Below are 23,659 nucleotides of genomic sequence, written 5' to 3'. Positions count from 1 at the left end.
AAAACTACACAGCTACCCATAATGTTGGAACATAATTACATGTTTTTACTTGAGGTGGCTGTATGCAAACCGGAGGTAATTTAGCCCCAAACCAGTTTTTATACATCTCCCAAGACTTGCCCGCAATAGGCATTCATGGTCAGATTTCTCTTGCCAGTAACTGGATGATAGCAATTCCAGAACTAGACAGATAGTATATAACTTTTGTTATTACCCGTAAGAGTAATTAACCATATGACCCATAAGAGTGTTACCCATAAGAGCTGTATCACCTCTAAGAGCTGTATTATCTAAGTGTTCTCATTCAACACGAAAAAAGAAGTGTGGCTGAGCCTAGATAATATTAAAGATGATTGTGCACAAATGCCAGCATGCACACACACCAGGAAAAGGGTGGGTGCAAGAGCTAGGATATACCCAAGCCCCACATTAGCAGTTAACAAATCTCTATTCTAGTTATTGTTTCATGTCCTCTTTCTTTTGCTTCATCAGCCTAAACCTTGTCTTCCAGTGATGTGGAAACACAGCTGCAAAACTTCCTTGCAGAGGAATTTGATCTATTTTGACTATTTTCCCAGCAGGCCTGGAAGTGCCAGCTTTGGCCCCCTGACTCAGGTTCTTACCCAAACCTCTGTCTTCTGACACAGGCACAAAGACTTGGAAACCTTCTCCTCACACTGCCAAAATGTTCCTGGGCATTGCAAAGTCCTTCAACACTAGGTAGTGACAAGCCACACAAATTGGCAGCTTGGCCTGGCAGCAGATGGCTTGGTCTCACTAAAGCCCCTTTTCCTTTAGGTTCCTCCTTACCTTTTTGACAACAGGGATTACTAGAAAGCAGCTCACTGTAGCAGGAGTGTCTAAACCCTTCTGTGGAGTCTTTAGAGGACACATGCCCTGCAACCCGTACACAGAAATCTTCTGGTCCTGTGAAAGAGCACATCAAATTCTATAAATTTCAATCATCTTCCATGCTTTTCCTATTTTGACACCTGAAGAAGATCAAATTGGTTCCAAAACCAATTTTTACTTGTATTTTTCAATATCCAAAGCCTAGATTTCTCTTTGTTTTCCCAGAAGAGCATTTGCCCTGTCTCCCTGTAGGGGTACAGCCTTCTCCAGAATGAGCTGTGAGCAACATATGCACTATCCAAAAGCTACCAAAATCACCACTATAGGTGTTTTAATCATTACTGCAGGTGTTTTATCACCATATATAAAAGTAGCATTGGACAACCTTGACTGCACAAATCCCAAATGTGCCAGGACAACTGAAACATGTTTTATGTTATTTTGCATGAATCTGTCAATTCAAGGAAAGCTAGTATTACATTGTATGTGGAGTTATCCCTGCTTTACACCTCATAAATCTACTAACCTGACATAGAGCACCCAGTTCCAGGAATAGCAATACATTTCATTTCAATCAAAAATGCTTTCAGGTTTTTTAATTTTAATTTTTCTATACTCCTTGTTATGAAAAAAATGCGAGCATTTGAACTTTACCTCTATTCTGGAACAGAAAAAGTCAAATATCTACTTTTCTTATGGGGAGAAAAAGAACTATATTCTCACTCAGTTACAGTGTCCATACTAGGGTGGGCTGAATTAACCAACACAAATTATTTATTTAGCAAGTGGAGCCTTTTTTCCTCACTCTGAAACACTGAAATTCAGGAACATTTCAATTTGTTTCAGCCGCTTTTTGTTTGTTTTGTGTCTAATGATTGCCTCAGAACTGGCTGCCAGTTAACACAGCCCTTTCTGATGGGAGGACAGGGGCTCTGAGGGAGAAATCAACCATGCTCTCTCACTCTTATTTTTTTAGCTACAGTTTTCCACAGCGAACACAAATCTTGGGTACCCATTTCCCACCAACTTTCAAATCCCTTGGGTCTCTTTCAAAACCCCACCCTTAAACGCATGGTTTCTTTCACTGCTTCCCTTTATCGCTTACAGATAAGGATACTTCCCAGATGAAACTCTGGGTACAGATAGGCTACAGCCTGGAAAGTTTTGACTCGGAAAGCCGAGGTTCCCACGATCGCTTTGAACACCAGGAGGCATGATTTTGATCTAGGTATCAGCTAAGTAACAGGCAGAAACAATACACCCAGAGACAGCAGATGCAAAGTCACGCTGCTCATCTGACACGTCCATTGTCTCAAACACTCTTAGCTTTACTAATTTAATAGGCTCTTTCTCTTCATTTGTGTCTCTTCTAACGAGGCCCCCCCTTGAGCAGGGTGCTGAAAGTGCAGGCAACGCTCACCTCTGTGGCAGCCCAGAGGGCATTCTGAAATTTTAGTTGGCAGCATAGCTTCATCCCTGGGCAGCTCATCCTCTCCACTTCTATGACTCCTTTCTCTGGATTCACCACCGTGTAGTTTCTGAAAGGAGCAAATAAAATTTTTCTCTAGCTAACATTCAGCCTGCACACTGCTACAGGATGGCACTCAGCACTTTTGGCCAAGCCATAACGCAACTGTCCAGATGTGGACGATGCTGCGAGGCTCTCCACCCCTCCAAATGGTCTTCATAAAGGAAGAGAAATGCAGATGTGCCACAGTTCTTCCTCAGAGGGCATATACACAATTGCTTCTGTGAAGATTTAAACTCAGCTATCTGACTTTGTGTGGAAACGGATCAGGAGAATTTACATGGTCTGTTACTATAATTCAGCTGTGAGACAAATAGCTCCAGCTGAATAGCAGTAATTAATAGCTGGGAGGTCTTAGCCCATCCTGCCCATCAGGTTCTCAAGAGAATATGTGCTCATTCTCCAAGTTCACTGTCTCAGTATTATCTGGCTTCATTACTTATTCTAGTACATAAACAGAAGAGCATGACTCTTCCAAATAAAAGCAAAGATCTGTAACCTGATAAAATAATTTATAAATATGACTAATTAATATTTCTGTAACTAAAAGGATTTTGTTTGTTTGGGGTTTGAAAAGTTGATTGGGTTTGCATGTTTGAACAACAACTGGATATTCACAACCACATCTGCGAGCCCCAGATGTTTTACCAACTGTGGCACAAGCAATTACACATCCTGAAATCTGTCACATATAAGTAATTTGTTACTCAGCAGTCCAGCAAGTGGATTGTCCAGTCAGGAAGCAGATTCACTGAGACATATTGCTGTGAATATTTGGACAACGTCCATGTATTCAAAATACATCTGCGAGTCCCATGTGTTTCACCAGTTTTAGCAGGAACAGCTATACTGTCTGCACTGAACGACTGACCAGGCACCACAAATAGCAAAGCAAACTGCTCATGAACAAATTACATATCTTTCCCATTAGGTTAATGGTTACAAATAATGAACACATTAATATAAAATTCATATCACTTTGTGGATGTTTCCAAATAAGACTAGGGCTATAAAAGTCAATAACATACATAAAAATAAACCTAACTACCCATGGGTCACATGTGGCTGAGCAAAATACCATCATCTCAGTCACAATTTAATAACATTTAAAGCACATGCCTATTCAGTATAGCACACATTTTACTGGCAGTATACACTTGGATGCACACACAGCTTCAGGCATGTGGTTAACTCTCAGTGATTTCAATAGGATTTAAGCATGTGCTTAATTGCTTTGCAGAACCGAGATGGAACTGCAGTCTCAATTAGGAAAGGTTTAGTGTTAAATGGCCTCATTAGGAAAGGCAGAACACGTCTGTTCTCATGTGCAAATGCTTCATCCTGTGTGTATGAATCATTACACTGCCCTAATCTTCTCCTCATATTAACTGAAGCAGAGTTAAGCTCATTAAATATCCTTTATAAAGCAACCACTGTTCCCAATTAAAAGAGTTTGGGAAAACAGAGTTCACCATATCCTTGGCATCCACCCAAATTCACTTTCACCTTCTCTACCTCCCTCCCAGAGGCATAAGTGAAGACACTGAAGGATTTTTATGTAAAAAGAAAAAAATAAAGAAATTACTAATATGAGCCATCTCACCTGGTGTCTTCCTTCCCATCCCAGAACACCACAGTGTACTCCTGTCCTTGGGAGCAGAAGAAGGAAGACTGCTTCCCACAGGACAGCAGGTACATAAATGTTGCAAAGGTAGGATCCTTCATCTGTCCTACCACAGAAATGGCCAGTGGACGCTGTGGGGAAAGAAAAAGAGAAAGACATATGTCACATAAGACAGCTGGATGTCAAGATGAAATAAAAGAATCATAATAATCATTTATTAAAGCTAGAGAGCCAAGAATTAAGCCTTCTTTAATAAATGCTTCCGCTGCTTTCTCAAATCTTCACCAAATTCTCCTTATAAATCCCACCTTGTTGGCTCTTAACATCCTCTGTATCGAAGACACTGAAGCCAAACCTCTTCTGTACTTCCATGGTTTGGTCTGTGATTTTCATATACATTTTTTTGATTAATTTCTTCAGGTTTATGAATTTTGAAGCTGACCCACTGTCATGACAGTGTCTAGCTGTTAGTGAGTCAAGCTGACCTTTGTTTGAAGGATTGAAGCTCTGAAACACCAACTTGTAATTGATGAAAAACTTAACGCAGCATAATCCTTTTCTTATTCTTTGAACACTTTTCTTCCTCTGCCTTCTATAATCTCAGAGTTTTTGAAGTCTTTGTAGTTACACTCTCAGCATGCTACTGTAGCTGTTTCTAGAAATTATGGGTAACGTCTTGCCCTGGTGAAATCAATAGCTTAACTGCCATTGACGTCAAGTGACCTTCATGTCACTGCAGATGTCTAAGGCCAGCAATCTGCCATCATTTCATTCATAAAACTCTCGTTTAAGTCAACAGAAGTTCTGGGCAATCGCAGCGGGAGGGGTAAACGGGCAACTGAGCTGTTCTGCTGTACTGAGAGCAAGCTCAGCTCTCCAGCATGAAGAGGGCTGCCAGATCCCCTGTAGCTACAAGGTCAGAAAACATTAGTCACGAGGGTTGTCTTGTACCTTTTCTGGCTTAGTGTCCCAACACTCCATCATGAGTGCCTGCATCCTATATAGCTGCACCTCTTCTGGCTGCCCAAGAACAGGACGGATCCCTTTAGACAGCTTCTTCGCAATCTGGAGCTGGTGTTGTCCTAGCACAGGCCGCTGACCAGACAGCAGCTCATACAGGACCATCCCATATGAGAACATGTCGACCTAGAGCCAGAAACAGAAAAAAACAGGGCAAACCTCCCTTGGTGGGTGGAGAAAAGAGCAAGGAAGGCCACAGCGGGAAAGCTAGTGCTGCACACCGTGCATGCGTAAGGGAATTCAGCCCCATGCATGAAGCCAGCCACCCACTCCTGTCACACAGGGATACACCAGTTACCTTCTCATCGTAGACTATTCGAGGCCTGATCTCTGGAGCCTGGTAGCCCGGCGTGCCTTCCACGCCGAGTGCGCCTTCGTGGAACGACTGCCGGGAGATTCCATAGTCAGAGAGTTTGATATTGATGTGCTCTTTGACGTCCAGGGACCACACCAAAATATTGTCTGACTTCAGGTCGCAGAAGATGATGTTCTTCTTATGCAGGTAGGCAAGGCCTGTTACAATCTGATACGCTATTTTGTGTGTCAGCATGTGTCCCAGTGGCACAAAGGAAGACCCTGGCACAAAGGAACAGCCTGTCTTCAGTTCTTCTAATTCCAGTAACAACTTTTTTTGGGTCCCTTTCTCTTTCTCTTTTAAACTCCAGAGCAATAACTAACAACCTTTTAAAACATCACCCAATACCACAATTTGAAATGACGCTGTTTGTGTTACTACACATGTCTGACAGTTCTATTAATATTCTTTTTTTAAACCCTTTCACTTCTAGACCCCTAAATCTTCTGGTGAAAATTAGTGTTTGACTGAAAGTTGACACAAAGCCAAGGTGCCAAGAGGGTCAGATGGCCTCAACCTATCTAGGAATTAGTGTCATTCATTTGACAGTGACAGAAATACAGATAATTATGAGATAATTTAGAGTGCCAGACACCCTTCTACAGGGGGAAGAACACAGCGTTACCCATGCAGCACTGAAGAGAGATGCACTGCTTATTAATTTGCAGAGAAATTGAAAATCCAGGCCTCCAAAGTAGTTTTTAAAATCCTGAGCATCAATTTTTACTAGGCTCCCAAAGGCACAGTTTAAGAGCAATTCCATCGTTCCCACCATCCCTAGTCTGGAAAAAAATCTCCTTCAATAAATGAAGCAGTGATTTAAATGTTGTTGACCATTTGTCACTACCATGACTCGGAGTATGAGTTCTCCCAGGAGGGTGACTCTGTTTTTACCTTTGGAGTTTTCAGACAATACAGTGGTGAGGCTGCCCAGAGGGGCCAGCTCTAGGGCAAAGCAGAGAGGATGGATGCTGATGCCAATGAGGGAGACGATGCAGGGGTGTTGCAGTGAGTGGAGCATGCTGGCCTCCTGGCGAAACTCGGAGAAGTTCTTCATGGCATCCATGGCTCTCAGGTGTTTCAGCATGGTATCTGGCAAGACACACAAACCCCTTCTCACTCCCCAGCTGAGAAACCAAGGCAGAAACTCTTTGGAAGGTGCTAATCACCGAGCAAATGCTGCAGGAGGAAGGCAAGTTGTGGGGTTATGTCAACATCAAGGCTTTAAGTTGCATCCTCATATTAATGCATGACCCACTAACAGACACTGGCTTTAAGTGGGATATATATGGCTGCCTCAGGAAGAAAAGTGCTCCCTCAGTCCTTCAATACCAACCCTGAGTGTGTCTGGCACACACTGTTCTCATATATCACTTGGATGACTTTGGAAAATTCATGCTGTGCTTTTTAAAGCAGGGACTCTCTGGGCATGGATCTCACATTGCAGACCCTTTGGTGGAAGGAGTCTTCCCTACTCTTTCCTGGCTGCCCTGCCAGAAGAAAGACCCTTCACAAGACTTTCTGCCACTGGACACCACAGGCTGCTCAGGTAGGTCTGGTCTTTCCAGAGGTTATTTGTCATTGGGACAGCAGCTAGTCTCCTCCACAGCTCTGCATCCTTCCCTGACAAAAATGAGGAAAGTGAGGCACTTCCCCCCTTTCCTTTGCCTATGGACTGAGGCTCTGCTGGAAACCTGGGCTTGACAGACAACATGGGCAGTAGGAGAACCTGTCCCTGCTTGGAGGAGCTGGCAGGCTGAGAATAATTTCCAGTTTGCTTTCTGTAGCTGCTGGCACAGATGGAGTAAAAGACTTATTCGAAGGTGGAGACCCCCAAGTCCTTAGTGCAAACCCATGCAAATCCACACTTCTCATTGCTAAATAGCCTGGGAACTGGAGATGAAATCTTGCCTCCCACCTCAATGAGTCCACCCGCTGACCTGCAGAAGAGAAGCTTCCTGCAGTGCCAATGATCTTCACTGCTATAAGCGCTTTCATGAAGGACACTTTAAGATGTATCCTCCTTCTCCACAGAAACACATCAATTTTGCTATATATTTCAAAGCTGTATTTAAACAGGTGCTGCCAGCACTTCGGAGAGCGAAGGTTCTTTGGTCTTAGCTTGGGATCACAGACTGCAAGAGCCGATTCCTACACCGATGCTGTGTACTGTACCTGCAGCTGAAGTGGGAGAACCTTTGCATTTTTTAATCTGAAATCTCTTCACAGCCACTGGTTTTCCTTGGTATCGTGCCCGATATATAACGGTCCCACTTCCACCCTGGCCAAGAACGTTGTTTTCATTTTCACTGCATTCCAGTTTGCTATTTTCCAGGAATAGTCTGCCAAAAAGAAATTGGGGCTTTCTAATTAAAAGTTTCAAAGAACGGTAAATTCACATTTTTAATGTGATTTACATTTTCACAAATCACTAGTAGGTTCTTGTCTTATCTATTGAGAGGACAGGATCACTTAAACTACCTTGGTCATCTCAATGTACTCTGTGCTGGCTCGTGTTGTACAACGGATTTCTCCCAGGAAAAAGTAACTTGGGCAAATAAGCAAAAAGGGCTTTTTACTGCAGCAATTTATCCTGCAAGAATCAAATAGATCTGGAAATCACATAAGCTCCTTTTCCAAATAGATGACATAGATACAGATATTTGTACCATTTATCTATATTAATGATTTTGTTGCTTCATTTACCTCCTGTTCCACTTCTCTCCACTGAGGCAGGACAGGATGTTTATGAACAGCCCCACACTCTGAAACCTGATTATTCAAATCAGCTTACTGTTCCCAGGCTGCAATTCATCATTTCCCCCCTCTTCCAGAGACTACTTTTACAGCTGTTCACACTTCAAACATCTCCACTCGCCTCACACCCGTCAAATAAATCTCTAGGAGATAGCACTGCGAGGAGGGCTGTCACGATGTGCCAATGGGGTGTTTGCCCAGTAAAATGACCCCAAGAAAGGAACGGGGGCCAGTGGGAGCACAGAAAGCTCCAACAGCAGCCAGCAGGACACGGCTTGGTGTAGAGGTCTCACAGCTCTGCATCGGGCACAGAAAGGTCTGAGAGAGTGTGAACCAAAAGAGACATTGGTCTCCTGTCCTGCCTGCTGTCAGGAGGCCTCTTGCTCTGCACAGTAAGTAATAAGGGGTGTAGGACTGAACCCATCTGGGAAATCAGTTAAGCAGCTTAAAGGTTTGGGAGTGCTGCTATGGGTAGGGAAGAGCTGTTTCAGCTGTTCGGGACTGCCACACTACTCCAACACATCCAACAGCACTCAGCCAAGCAGGAGCCTCAACAAAATGTGAATTCTCTAGTGGTGTCTATATAAATTCACTTACCTACAGGGTCTTCAAAACTAAAGGTGATTTCAGTGCCAATCCTGTGACGCAGCAGCACTTCCTTTTGGTTTTGCCATATTAAAATCTCTTTTCTGGGATCCCAGAAAGACTCTAACTATAGAAAGTTCTGGCCAGAGTACTGGGCAATGCAGGACAGCTGCAGCTTTAAAAAGGGACTTTCACACTGCACCACAGTGATCTCAAAGGACCCCCGAAGTGATGACTTGGGTCAGCACACAGCAGTTGTCTAAGCAAGTGTGGCTGATCACCAAGAGTGCAGTTTAGGATGAACTGCCAGAGCAGGGATTGAGAGCAGATGAAATTGTTTCCTGTGGTCAGTATGTTCCTCTAGCAGAGATGACTTAGGGAAAAAATCCAACTGAATTACATAGGTACACTGAAACTTAACCAAAGACTATCAAATAACATTACCTGGCAGGGAAATCAGTCATGAAAAGCTCTGGGACCAGCTCTTGGAGAGAAACAGGGATGTCAGGGTGGTTAGGACATGTGATGTAGTCCAGCTCAATGGCAGTCAGGACACAGTCCTCCATGTTAAAGTACTGCGCGTCCTCTGCCTTCTCGCTACACTCATTGTCCTCTGGTTTGGAAGCTGCACAGATGTGGCAGGGCACATACTGCTCCATCAGCAACGTGCCATCACTCTCAGTGGCTGTGAGTGCTTCAAAGCAAGCACACAAAGAGAGAACACACAAACTGAGAAGGAACAACAGCTCCTAGTGCATTCAAATGTCTACAGTCACTACCTGCCTCCACTGGCTGAAAATAGTTACACTCATGAGAGCAGCAGTTTATTGCAGCGTATTAACTGGAACAAGAAAATAGCTTTTTCTAAAGTATACCTAGCTAGCAGGGACAGTACTGAGGAGGCAGGACTGTTGACATAACAGCTACTCTGCTTTGGTCACAGGTTAACGCACAGGCTTGAGAAGAAAATATATTCAGGACCAGTAGAAATTAGAGGTGTGTGAATAAAGCATCAGAGAGAACCTCCAACTTGCTGGGTGTCTCTGTGTGAACTGCGTACAGGGATCACTGCGTATCCTGAAGAGCATGACTGTGCAGCAGAAGGATGGCAGCTGTGAGGCTCCCCAGGAACCCCAGCCACGTCTGCTTTGCACACTGCGAGCTGCCAGGTGGCTTCAGGCAGAGAGCAGGCATGGGAATGGGAGCGGACTGAGAGGCACGGCACGCTGCGTGCTTCATGTGCAGGCCAGGAGTAAGCACTCTCTTGCAGCACCCAAGATAGAATCTCTATCTTGGGTCACTGTGCTCCCTCACAGACAAGGTTTTCAGCCTCTCTGGGGGAAATGTGGATTCTACCAAGCCTAAACCTTTGGGAGGTTCACACTTCTGCTGCTGACTACAGAGGGATTTTGTGGTGACAGGCTCCATTAAATGCCTACAATCAGGCAGAGTGAAATACAGGCTTAGCCTTTGAAGTTATGACTCTTCTCAAGCTTCAGTTATTAACGTTATCATTATTTTAATCCAAAGGCAAATAAAATCTTCTTTTATATTCATAACATGCAGAACATGAATATGTGAGAGTGCACAACTGTTTCCTCCAGAGAGCCTCCAATTAAGAGATTTTGGCACTGCTTTCTAGACCAGTGTGGGATGACAACACTTCAGATTTTGTTTTGGTTTTAAACAAAGTGTACTGGGGTTGCAAACAGCCCGCTGGGTAACAGCAGGATCTGTGCTGATCAGAGGAAAAACAACTGCTGGAATCAAGGAAGTTACCTTGGCACAGAGTCCTTGGTATCATATTCACTCATGCCTCTCACATCACAATTTTATAAATTATAGGGTGTTAGAAATGGTGGGCAAATGCTGATCCCAGCTGATGTCAAAACAAGTTCTGCCATCAAGGGACAGTGCCAAGTAGTTCGGGCCAAATCCTGTCCCTTCTATGAGCACTGGAAGACTCTCCTGAACGCCTACAGAAGCAGGTCCTGTTCGAACTGTAATGTTTCACCTGTGCCTGCTGTGCCTGACAGACTGAAACACACGCCGTCTGGACCAAGGTGTGCTGTCAAATAGTCTTGATCTGTCTGCAGGTTATCAGCTTTTCTCAAGATTGTCAGAGGCTGAGGGGTCTTCAATTAACACACAATATTGCCTGGAGAGCTCTGTCAAAGAACCTTCTGTTAAAAAGACATTAATACTGCACAGAAAATGACAGTAGCTCTCTTACCAGGAAACCACTGGTCTATCAAAGAGTTGACGTGATCTGTGATGAATGCCATTGCTGAAAAGTCTCTCACTTCTGACTGGCAAATGATTTTAATTCCACCACTTTTTTTCTTTTTCCAGTTCACATCAGAAGACTCAACACTGTAAGAAAGTCAAAAGACAGCCACATGAAACTTTTGTGAAGTATCAGTGTCAACAACTCCTTTCTTGCAGGAAAGCTGAATTACATAATAACAGTAGTTCATAACTAATCAAAATAAAAAGCAATCTAGCTTTGAGGATGATTTTCAATTGTCTGTTCTGCAAATGTCTTTCAGGAGAGAATTTCTGCACAGAAATGCTGGTTGCTCACTATGGGTAAATGCTACAGAAAGTCAGGCCCAGAGAAAACTCTGGTCTATCTGAACTGAGTATGATAGAGAGTTTTGACAGAAATGCCCCACACAGTGTGATGGAGGGCTCGGAGTTTTAAAAATTGGTAAAAAAAAATCCAGTGGCCTATTTTAAAAAGCTGTGGAAAAGTTTAAGGACGTAGTAATTTTTGTGCAATTCCTACAAAAAAAAAAAAAAAAGTTTAATACAAAGAGTTAAGTTTTGTAACTCCCTGAAGTACATGGGGAGATAAGAGTATGACCACCACCAAGGTCCGGAATTAAAGATTCCAGCCTGTGATTTGCAATTTCTGACTCCAAGACTCTACTCAGCCGCAGACTGCCTAGGTGAACTCAGGACAGTCACTGTCTCCAACCATGCAGCAGCACCAGTGGTTCCTCCCTATCTTGCCAGGGACTGGAACAGCAAATGCATCTGCAGATACTATGAAGATGAAAGTATTTGAGGCTTTGAGAGCTATCTGCTCTCTGCATTTCTGAAAGAATAACAGACAGCAGGTTTTCTCCACACTTGTAGCGAGCAGACACTCTGCCTTGGCCAGCTTAAACCAGTTGTCTCTAGACCTTGTTGCACACAGTCTGATAGTGCAGAAGCACCTCCACTGATCTGGATTACTGCCACACAGCGGTGAAGTTTTAGGATTCAGTGAAACTCGCTGACCTAAAGAAATCTTTGCATGGGACAATGCATGATTTTATGCTGGCAAAGAGTTTTGCTCTGAATATTGCTTTCTGTTTTCAGGCCTCTTTAAATTTGTGGCTGCAATAACACAGAAGGGTGGTATATTCAAAACTGCCAAACAATCAGTTGTTCATCATTTTTGTGACCAGTTGTTACCAGATGAATTATGTCTATTAGAAGAGCCTCCTCTTCTACTGATGAGCGAGCATATAGCATGAGTCAGGCCCATTCATCTCCATTCAGATGATGCCTTTCATACACTCTATTAGTCCCCTGTCACGCATGCTGCATTATGAACACAAATTACCTAAGATAGCCTCCATCAAAGGTAACGAACAGACCTTCCTGCCAGTAAACAGTGTGAGTCCTTTTGACTCGGAACGTGCTGCAGCGGTTCCTTTGGGTGCCTGTGAAGCTGTAGATGGTCACCTTTTTGTTTCTCGTCTTGGTGTTTTTCTTGTTTTCAAAAAGCTGAAACAAGCAGAAGAGCACGAAAATCATTAAATTATGGAAATTTCTCATAAGGCTGTTATTTTAATCGAGCAGTAAGGTGACTTCTTTTTTTGGCTTTCACAGGTGCTGTCATACCTTTTCCATTAAAGAGTGACTTGTGCTCATAAAAAAAAATTGCGATGGAATGAAAATACAGGGGTAAAAGTTGAGTTTGCAGCAATGGAAATATTTTTCATGCCACTCAAAAAGGAACAATTTCACATCAATGAACAAAGTTAATTCTATAACTGTGACATTTGTTATAGGAATTCTGCATTTGAAAAAGTTTTATAAACCTGAAGAAAAGCTTAAAGTTCTAGTGAATGATTAAGTTTGCCCTCAATGTAGAGAGTTAACTTTTCCACCTGTTTCAGTGGGAGGAAGATGGCTTTTCTCCAAGACACTTCAAACCAGCACTTACAGCAAAATGTATTTCTGTTTTAAAACCAGAGACTTAATCTGAAGAACTCCACTATACTCATTGCTCAAGCGCTTGTATGTCTGCAGTCGCGTCTGACACCTGGGATCCTTTCCACTCACTTCAGTGAGGATTGGATGAGGTCCCTTGCAAAGGTGCTCTAGGGTTATGTAGTGCCCATGAGAATGTAAGCAAGGGGTTGCCAAGACAGCCCGTTACAACAGGTAGAGTTATTACACAATTTGAGAAGCCTGGAACACAGAGGACCTTCCAAAACAGGTATCATATTTTCCATGTTCTGTACATCAGTGACAGAACAGAGTTTAAATGCATGGCTGTTAAGAAGATACCACAATAGTACTAAAAATATTTTGCAGGCATTTATTACGGTTTACAGCAGGGCTATGTTTTCAGATATAAGCTGCTGCAAAAATATGTCTGTAACAACATCAAAATTCACTTAGCTTTCAGAACCTTACAAACACTACTTTAATGATTTGCATACCACTTGCACTAATAGGGTGCCTGCTTGCACTCATTATCCCATTAAGGCAACAGTCCTGTGATTTTCTTCTCATTTAAACCCATATAGATTCAGATAGCTGACTTTGGTGGAGCTGTTCCAAATCTCCACTGGCAAATGACGTGAGCAGAGTCTGGCCCAGTGGAATGGTCATGGACAAGAGCCGCAGGCAGAACTCCAATTACTTGTAATTGGAAGACGCTGGAGGTACTGAGACCTTCCAGGGGATCGTGTTATAAAGAGGCTGTGGAGAACGCAGGCTTTCTTCCCAAGTGCCAATTAGTTGTTCTAAATGACACCTACTGTGAAAACAGAATCAGATTTTGATTGCAGAGTCTCATCTCTCCCTATTTACTCGAATAATGTTATTGAAGTCTGTGACTGGAGCAAGCTGGATATGAAGAGACACCCACTTACACTTACATTGAACAACAACTTTAGCTGTCTTCTTTTGCTTGCAGAGAGATCCAGTAACCTACCTGGAGGTCCATCTCTGCCAGGCTGATTAACATTCGGGCTATGAATCTTTGCCAAAAGCCAACTGGGACAAAACTCATCTTGAAGACCCTTTGGACTGTGTTTGTGGTCTGGTGGCAGAGCCCGTGGATATCTAGTGCTGGCTTGGTAGGAAGCAGATGAGGGAGGAGGTAGCTGAAACACATCAAATTCAACAGCTCAAATTTTAGCTACAGCTTGTAACAGTGAGTACATTGTTGCTGGATAATAAGGCAATTCAGTCTCCAAAGAGATTTTTAATGGCACAGCCTACTGCGTATAAAAAAGCTTTTAGACTAAAGGCACTGCACCAATACATGGAGAAATTAATTTACACTATGGAAGCAAGCAGAGGCAAAATAGACATTACATAATTCAGCCAGGGCTATTGCACAGGGCTAAAATTGATGTAATGAGCAGGACATTTGTATAATCACAAATTAAACGCATTAAAATATAAGAGTCGTTAGAACAGCTGTGATGTTGGGACTAATTCTTTGGTATCTTTACTACTCTGCCCTGGTAGTAAGCAGAGAATTACAGCTGTGCTTCTATGTGGAACAGGAGATAAATGCAGAAACAATCTACAGCAGCTCAGCTTCGGTAAGCCCAGAGGTGGGAAGAGAAGGTTTCATGGGAGGTGACAATGAGGCAGTTACAGGCTGCAGGGACTGAACTGCGCTGGATCTTAACCCAGTCCCAGAATGAGAACATCCTATGGTCAACATGGCAGGGCTTCCTGCTGCACCATACTGCATCTGATGGACCCCTCCCACATCCCTGACAAACTCCCAGGGCAAGAGCTCACTTTGCCAGACTGATGCCAGCAGAGATATCACTCATCTTGCTCCGACTCCTCCTGCAATCAGGTTTTTTTTATTAGGTTTTTGCCCAAGTGTGGAGGAGACTCACAGTGCTACCTGAGTCTGACCAGTCAGAACTACCAGAGCTACACTGGTGTAGAGGACCACAAAGTTTTCAAATTATTTTCAGATCTCCCAGTAAGCACAGAATATTCATTTGTCCTGATCTTTAGTATTTGGGAATTTAAAGCCTTTTGGAAGACTAGAACTGTTTTGAAAACTATGAGTTTAGGGCTTTCAATACCTGCCCATAAATCTCTTGACAGTGATACTTTTCTGTACCAAATACATTCCCAGATGCCTATACAATCAAAAATCTCATTTGCTTATAAGCAGAAACACTGCTGTTTTATCAGCACTGAGCCTGAGAAAATGTGTCAGCATCTGGGGCTCATCATTGACAGGCATAATGACAGCAAGGAGGCAAATGGCCAAGGGACTTGACCAAAATAACAGTGGCAGGGACTAGACACACAACTAGAACTAATGTTGAGTCCAAATCCAATGCTTTAAGCCTGTCACGTTTTCTCTCTAGCAGCTGCAGTATTCTGTAAAACTTGACATATCAGCTCAGAAAAAACAGCCATCACTAGACAACAGGTCTCTCCATGTGTCACAGTCCATAACATCCGATGACATTTTACATGATCAAATTATCCATTCCATGAAACCTCTTTGGAATGTAAAACTGATAAAAATTTCTCTTCACTTATAAATTACAGAATAATGGTCATACTTTCAACCCTATTTTAACATGCAGAACAAAGCTAAATTACATGCACCTTTGGCAGAAAAGTGGAGTGCATTAAACTAGAAGTTCTTGCTCTATAAAGGTACTGGATTCATCGTATGACAGCCACTAAATTTTCCTCAGCACATCCAAGAAAGGGTCTAGGAGTATAAGGCGGCCAGTGAGGCCCTTCTGTACCACAACTATATAGTGGATTATAATACAGATGGTGATTCAATGCTCTTGAACAACTGCCAATGCAAATTTTGAAAATATGTGAAACATGCCCCCATCCACCCTTTCAGAACAGAAACTGGCAGCTGCTTTCTCTACTGACTGCACAGAAACTCTATCTGGCAATCTAGACAATAATTGCAGAAGCGCAGTAACAAATAACTGCTCTGTGTCTGGCTAGTACATTAAATTAATCCAACCTGCTATAGCTACAGTCCATCAGTGGGAAGAATATTCTGCTAATGTGGCTTGGATTGCTCTAAAAAAGATTGGGCAGGCCATGAAAAAGCAGTTTCCTTGTTCCCGAGGCACAGACAATGTAATTGCCTTGGAGAAAAATGGCAGATAGTGACAAGGAGTCCAAAAGGCATTTTGGACTAAGCAGAAACATTGCTGCTTTATCTGTGTTAAGCCTGAGAAAATTTGTTGGCATCCGGGACTGGATAAGTGACAGGCATAATGACAGCACAGAGAATGCTGCACTTGTGCTGGCATTCAGAGCTCCCGAGAGGCTCAGGGCGACGCAGCCATGCTGTCCTGGAAGAGCAAGGAAGTGAAATGCAAATGCCACATAAAAAGTGCAATACAACTATGGTTTCACCGTTAACGCAACAACAGGCTGTCGCCAAGCAGATGGCAGAGAGAAAAATAGCAGGGAACTCTGCCTAGAGGAAAAGAGATCGGGGGGCAGAGGGGAGGAGGACTCATTAACATTTAAAGAGAATGAGGTTTCCTAGACCGTTTCTAGGAAAACTATTGATCAACACCTATTGAGGCTAAAAAGTAAGAAAATCACATTGCTACTGACACTACACTTCCCCGATTTCACTAGAAATAAACCACTACTACTTTCAGGACTGATGTAATTATTGATTACCCAAAGTTTTCTGCCATACTCTGGAGCGAGGATCTCTCACTGGAAACAGATGATTCCAGCCCATCTATATTTCAGGCCCGGCAGCCACGAGCCTCACATCCTCTCTCAGCTGCAGCTGCGCTGGCTGAGCGCTTACAGCTTCCACCTGCTCAGCACCACATCCCTGGCGGTGTCACTGCCCCTCCGTGCTGGTGGCTGAGCCTGTCACCAGCCTTAATGCACCAAGTGGACAAAGACCTGCTTTGGAAAGTTTTCAGACTCAGCTTGTTTGGACCAAAGGATGCTCATGCCAGGAAATACAGCGCAAATGGATGGGTGCCTTCCATTACGCTGTTTAACGCACTCAACTATTTTCTTACAGCAAGATCCTTGTCAAGACAACTGTTTATACTGAAAAAGCCTCTTAATATCCACTGATTAAATGGCCATTTTTCTCCAGCCTGGCTAAGCCTCTCCAATTATCAACATACCTGTTATTGGCCACAGGTAGTGCAATTTCAAACTTGGCCAAGAACTGGAAGTACTGCTCTTCGGTTTGTTCAGTGAAGCCTGTACCAACCAGCAGCATCCTGAGATCCTCTGCTCTGATAACCCCATTCTTAGCTACAGACTTGGAGCTCTTGATGTTGAAAATCCTCTGTAGACACTCTGAGAGCCAGACTGGGTCAAGGAAGTAGAGGTTTCTCAGGCCATGGCTAGTGTCTGGGAAGTGGAGTAGTGTACCTGTTTCTATGAGAAAATTAATCGCTGCAAAAAATAAAGAATCGTAGATTAGCAATAGACCAACATTAGGAAACCACAGTGCAGATAAACAAGATTATGAGGCAGTCTGTGCAGTATTATACATACCAGATATAGCCAGGACGTAGCCAAGCCAAGAGAATAACATTTATCTGAGGAGTGCTGCTATCTGCACTCCACTTGTAAAACCCACATCTCACTGCTTTACATTAGTATTTCTGTCCCCATCACACCTCCCCTTTACCCTCCTCCTGCCAGCCTCACAGGGAAGGGCTCACCCTGGCTCCTGCAGAGCAAGGCCTCTGTGGAGATCATAGGACTGAGGCCCTACAGAGAAGACAGCCTTGAAACTATGGCAACCCTCGCTCTTCACAGAGCAGAAATAAAATCAGACAAAGCTTGTTTAAAAAAAAAAAAAAAAGCCTCCGACCATCCTAGAAACTTCCAAGCCTTCTCCCCAAAGCCCCGTTATTAATTTTACATCTTACCCATTTCCAAAGTGACCTCTACACAGGTGTAGAACACTCTGTAACTGGGGTTTTTTTTGCACAGCAATTATCTGGTGGGATTCCCCCCCCCCCCCCCCCCCCATTTTTTTATTCATGAATATTTCAACTGGTCACACAAGAAGCTACTGGTCTGCTCTGACCTACCAGTCTGCAAGTCTTCATAGTCTTTGATATCATTTCCAGGCGTTTGCTCAATGATCAATTCTATCTGTCTGTCTGTTAAATATTGTACATCATCATTCTGACTTCTTCTATGCTGTTCTGCAAGGACAGCTTCTTGAAGACTAAGGTAACTTCTTGGTATCTGCAAGTCACATGAGAAAAATAGCACGATCAATATCAGACAGCAATGACTCTGCTGGAGATGAACTGCTAAGTCATCTCCCCTTTACAGGGATCTTTTAGTGCTGTCTTTTCCCAAAGCCAGATAGTCATCTTACATGCTTCACATGCCTTCTACATCAACAGTAACTCCTAAAGTTTACCTCCCAGTCCAAACCCAAGCCCCAAAAAATCCCCCCTTTGGTAAGGATCACTAGGAAGTGCAGTTCTCACCAATCTCCCTGCAAGTTTCTGTGAGCAAATTGAGCTGCCGACATCCTTCATGTTGCAAGTGACATGAAAAATCAGCTGTCGGAGTCCATCGAGGCCTTCCAGAGTCTTACAAGAGAGCTCACTGCAAAAGTCAGGCAAGGATGAAGATTATCAAACCTTATCAGCACACTGGCTTCCTTTCCAGACTCACTTTCTCTAATCAGTGACTTTAAATTTCCTGTGTCAGATGAATGGGAAGAAGGCTGTCAGTGAGCATTTTCAGCTTTGGAGAAAAATACGAAGAAGTCTGGAAAAGATATATTAGGCTAAGTTCTGCTCTGCCTGCTTCATTCACTGTGTGCCGCTCTTCTGTCCTCTCTGCACTGTGATCTCTGGGGACTTCCTTGGCACATTGACCAAAATTAGCACCCTTTTTCCCTCCAGTGCTGCACACATCCTGGAAGGGACTGAAGGAAGGAGGAAAACGCTGCACTCTGGCAGTCACTGGGGATGAGTCCAGTTCTTCTCGGTTCAGATCAAAGAGGCACGATGATGACTACCAGACACCTTTTCCCACCCTCATTCTGGCCCTTGCTCAGCCAGATCCTGTGATCTGGGAATTGATTCTTAGATCCTAAAAGCTGGCCTTCATCATCTCTTTAACAGCTAAAAACCTGCTCTCTCCAGCTCCTACTATTTTTGGCCTTTTTGTGGGCTGAATAAAACTGGTTCTCTTCCACTTTCCCCAACAAAGGGTCTTTCTAACTGATCCTATACATGTTCCTGTGGCAGACAGAAAATCCTTTTCTAAAGCAATATGCTTTATCTTAAACCTCAGCCATCAGTGGCACCAGGAAGCATGCACACACTGGGATGGAGGACCAGCAAGATAAAAGCACTCTCCCACACGAGCTTTTCACAACATACACTCCTCACACTCCTCCAGCTGTCCGGAGCACTGCTCAGAGGAGCCCCATCCAGGAGGATGATGGGGTGTGAAGGAGAAGCACAGGAGAGAGGAAGTACAAAATCAGGCACAACTCCAACTGGGAGGAAATGTAGGGGAAAAGGAAGGTGAAGAAAGGGGAACATGCAGGATGTGTGGCAGAGTGAAAGAAGTCCCCTTGAGAAAGAATGATTGCAGTAATGTTAGGATGCTGTGTCGTGATGGGGAAAGAGGTTTGAGACTGAACCACAAGGCTTTCTCTTTCTGTGAGTCTCTGTGCCTCGCACTGGCTCCCTGATACTCCTCCTAACAGGGAAGAGCCAGCTGAGATCCTGACACAGCACTTGTGTCTGAAGAACAGAGTGTGGGGGGGTGTCCTGATGACTCTACCAGGCAGCAGATGCAAAGCGCTAGGGGCACTGCAGCACCCTTCTTTAGTTGCCAGCTGCCACCTGCTCTTGCCCCAGGCACTGGCAATTTCACAGTCTGGTGCCAGCCTGCTGCATCCACACTCCCCACCATGCTGTGCACTCCCTCGGCTGACAGACCTGCTTCTTTCCCAGGCAGAGAAGCCTCCTCTTTCCCAAGGGCATCCATGGCCTGACACTGATCTTCCGGACAGCACCACCCCTCCGTTATCACACCCGGAGAACTCCGATGGCAGAGGTTGGGACTGCCAGGGGCTCAGGGGGCTGACCCACTCCTCGCCCTGCCAACACCGCCATGTGAGCTGCGTCCTCATGTCAGGTAGCAAGAGGTTCCCACACAGCCTCCCCTTTACAAACCCCGCAGCACCCACTCTCTAACAGTCATGCTCTCAAGCTTTGCAGCATTAATTACCCAATATATACCTGCTCTCATCGTGACTAATAAACTGTATCACCGTTTAATGGTGAGACACCTGAGTGGAGCACTGAAACAGGCTGGCCAAGGTCATGATTTTGGAGCTGCCAGCTCTCAGACCCATGATCAGACCCCTGAGCAACAGTGAACTTCTCTCTGATTATACTACATTATCTCAGTCAAAAATAGATTAAATGCAACACTGACAAGTCTTTAAAACAGTTCTGTTGCCAAGGAGATCAAGTATTACAAAATGGCTTAAAGTGACATAAAATAGTGACAGAGCTTCATAAAGGCACAAGTACTTACTGCAGGTGCTTGAATGTGATATCTGGGAAGCCAGTTGCTCTGGATCCAGAAGGAGACCGACAGAGAGCCAAGACGTACGCCCTCAGAGTTGCTATCCTCTCAACGCGGAATTTAGTTTCAATTAAATCAAGGTGTGTTCCTACCACTAACACCACTGAATTTGGAGCTTTGGCCTGTAAGAGAAAACACTGACAATGATCTCACCCAGATTATGTTGTGGTAAATTCAGTGAGGGCATGTGTAAAGTAAAATATTTAAGAGGCGGTAGTAAATACATTAATAAAATGGAATATATATATAAAATGGATGCAACCTGTCATGGCAGCTTGACAACAGCAATAAGTGATGTGGATATTACAGAAGTACTCCTGCAGAATAGGGCTTAATCATATGCTACTACTGCAGAGCAAGAAACTGTCAGTTTGGGTTTATTACATCAGGGCTTAACATAAAGAGAGTTGCCATGTGGTATTAAGTTGCTACAGGACAGCTAAATGATGGGAACTATTTCTGCCAAGACAAAAGAAGAGAAATTAGCTTAACCTGTTAGCCAGATCTAACTCTGACATCCTGAAAAAGGCTAGAATCTGGAATGGATACCTTGAGAAGTTTTACAAATATTTTCACTGGAGGTACATGGAGAGGTGACATAAACTGCTAGAAAAGTCTAAATCTACTTAATCCTGAATCAGTGCAAAGGAATGGTTTAGATGATCTCGTGGTTTCTTCCAACCCCTCCATGATTGTATTACAGCACTGGAAAGTATCCAGACTTCGGAGAACTTGCTGCCAAATACAATGGGATTGCACAGGCTTAAGCAGGGATCAGCCTGCCAATCCAAATGACTTTGACCACAGAAGAATATTCAGATGCAGAAATATATGCTTATTTGCACTCAATCGTTTCTCTCTTATGATGCCCACTGAAATCTCCTAACCTGAATGACACCAAACTTGAACCCTGTGCAGACACAGGAGTGATGGACGTACCAAGTCAGACCCAAGGTTCCACCTGGCCCAATGTCCTGCCTGGAGGCTAATGAAGAGTATAGGCACAGCATAAGCATGTAGAGATTTTCCCTGGTGTGCTCTCCCAGCATTCAGAAGCCTGCAGCTCACCAGCTTCCTGAGTATGAGACAGTACCTCTGAATTCCTAGCACTTGATGGCTTTTTTTTCCATCAGTCAGTTTTTTCAACTTCTGACACTCAGAGCACATTGTAGTTCAAATAAATTCCACAGGTTAGCTATCTGTCATGTTTAGGATACCTCCTACTGTTTGTTTCAAAGCTACTGTCTCATTATTTCATTTGATCCCTCTAATTCTTCTATTGTAAAAGACCATGAACAAAGACTCCCTTCTGGTTTTGTCCTTACCCCAGTAAGCCTACGTGCAGCCCTCCTCACTTGCCTCTTTTCCAAGTTGAAAAGGCCTAATCTATTTAATCACTGTGCACCCAGAAACTTTTCCATTCTTTTAACCATCATTGTTCATCTTTGTCTGTATCTCTTCTGATGCTACTGTGCGCTTGCTGGGGTGTATTAAGGACACAGGCACATCATACATTTTTGAAATATCATAATTATGCTTTTGGTTTTGTTACCTAGTTCGGGGTTTTGATTGCTGCTGACCATTAAGTTAGTATTTTTGTAATGTCAAGATGTTTCTTTTTTGAAAGACACTAGCTTAGAGTCCATTTTTGTGTATGTAATGTTAGGACAGATATCCAATAATAAACATTTACAAAAAATTATGAACACGGTATTATAAAAATCAGTCAACAGCAACGAATTCACTGCAGCTCTGAGTCTCATCTGAGAGTTGTCTGGGAGATACTCTCTAGCTTACCTGAATCTAAAGTGCTAAAAATATAAGCTCAAGACTAATGTGTGTCTAACCCACACAAGAAAGAAAAAACTTCAAACCCTCCTCAGAGCACAGTGTGGTCAAACACTAATTACAAAATAAGTATGTTCAGCCTTACTTAGCAAGGGCTTATAAATCAGCTTTTGTCTCATTCTCTGATGTGTGTGAGGCAGAACAAAGCAAATTATAAATTTAAACCGTTAAATATAGCGATTCGCCTACAGCCTAATGGAAAATTAATTCTGAAAGCTATGCAAAATTCATAGCTTGCGGAGTTTTTAAAAGCAGACCAAAAAGAATCTGTAATATCACATATCTGTGTGCTGAGCTACTACTTGATAAATAGATACCCCAGAGTCCACCAGTGACTTCTTACCTCAATGTTCAGCAACCAGAACTGTAAGTTTGCCACAGCTTCTTCCCCCAGTGCCAAGTTCCATACCACTATGTACAATGCTTTGTCTGTGAAGAAACACTGATTGACTGTAGACATGCTTGCTGGGCCTCCAATATCCCAGACATTGAACTCCACTGAATCAACCTACTTAGACAAAGAGAAGTGTTCAAATCAAACGGTTGCAGTAAATCACAGGGAGATAATAGCTGAAGTATAAACCTACGCCTGCATAATGTATGACACAAGAAGGGTTTCAATGTCCTAATTGTGCCTCCAGGAAAGAAAAATCAACAAGCAATTGTTAAGCATGGCTACCACTTCCCCACAGGAAATCAAGACTAATTACTTGCTGCTAAAACGATAGAGGTGCCCTTGATGCTGGTAAATCTCCAGTTAATGCTGTGGATTCTCCAGTACAAACAAGGGTCTCATTCTGAGCCCTGTATTTCACTGCATCTGGAATAGAAACTGTTTCATCCTTGACAGTGCCACGCTCGACGGGATGGTTGAAGCTACTTATCTGCCACTGCTATGGGGAACAGGAAACCCCCTGCTGAAATCACTTCCACTGAGCTCAGTCCTAACTGAGCCAAACAGAATATAGATGTTCAGGAGATGGGAAACTTCTCAAGCCTTTCATGAATACCTCCTGCACGTTGCTCAGAGGCTTTTGATGTGTGTGTCGCACCAGAGATGGGCCAGAATTACAGCTACTGTAGATGAGACTCACTGATTTTTGGGGGAACGTGAAAACTGAGGCCTCACTAGCTCTGGCTCTCTTCCAAGTATCTCAGCATCTTCTTCCATGCAGCCTTGCAACAGCGCTAAGAGGGAGCACAGCTCTCTGCTTAAACT

The 23,659-nt window shown here is 43.5% G+C and overlaps 1 protein-coding gene and 1 long non-coding RNA gene across 4 annotated transcripts in view; one reads left to right on the top strand and one right to left on the bottom strand.

Annotated features, from left to right (window-relative positions):
* LRRK1 (leucine rich repeat kinase 1) overlaps window positions 1-23,659 on the bottom strand; it is an 81,476-nt gene that overhangs the window by 9,129 nt on the left and 48,688 nt on the right. For all 3 annotated transcript variants that reach the window (XM_074917384.1, XM_074917387.1, XM_074917385.1), the window contains 16 exons: window positions 22,784-22,948; window positions 20,542-20,714; window positions 18,465-18,585; window positions 18,054-18,213; window positions 17,130-17,406; window positions 13,940-14,111; window positions 12,335-12,498; window positions 10,955-11,094; window positions 9,166-9,415; window positions 7,555-7,721; window positions 6,274-6,471; window positions 5,323-5,600; window positions 4,956-5,150; window positions 3,984-4,135; window positions 2,273-2,390; window positions 811-927 (listed from right to left, as the gene is read on the bottom strand). In XM_074917384.1, coding sequence (XP_074773485.1) covers window positions 811-927; window positions 2,273-2,390; window positions 3,984-4,135; window positions 4,956-5,150; window positions 5,323-5,600; window positions 6,274-6,471; window positions 7,555-7,721; window positions 9,166-9,415; window positions 10,955-11,094; window positions 12,335-12,498; window positions 13,940-14,111; window positions 17,130-17,406; window positions 18,054-18,213; window positions 18,465-18,585; window positions 20,542-20,714; window positions 22,784-22,948 — 2,847 coding nt within the window. The remainder of the gene's footprint in view (window positions 1-810; window positions 928-2,272; window positions 2,391-3,983; window positions 4,136-4,955; window positions 5,151-5,322; window positions 5,601-6,273; window positions 6,472-7,554; window positions 7,722-9,165; window positions 9,416-10,954; window positions 11,095-12,334; window positions 12,499-13,939; window positions 14,112-17,129; window positions 17,407-18,053; window positions 18,214-18,464; window positions 18,586-20,541; window positions 20,715-22,783; window positions 22,949-23,659) is intronic.
* On the top strand, window positions 6,759-11,231 carry LOC141965595 (uncharacterized). Its single transcript, XR_012634483.1, has 2 exons — window positions 6,759-6,928; window positions 11,074-11,231. It is a non-coding gene; the product is annotated as an uncharacterized LOC141965595 (long non-coding RNA).

This window comes from Athene noctua, chromosome 13 (assembly GCF_965140245.1).
Source record: "Athene noctua chromosome 13, bAthNoc1.hap1.1, whole genome shotgun sequence".
Classification (NCBI taxonomy): Eukaryota; Metazoa; Chordata; class Aves; order Strigiformes; family Strigidae; genus Athene; species Athene noctua.
This window is presented reverse-complemented; position numbering and strand designations above follow the sequence as displayed.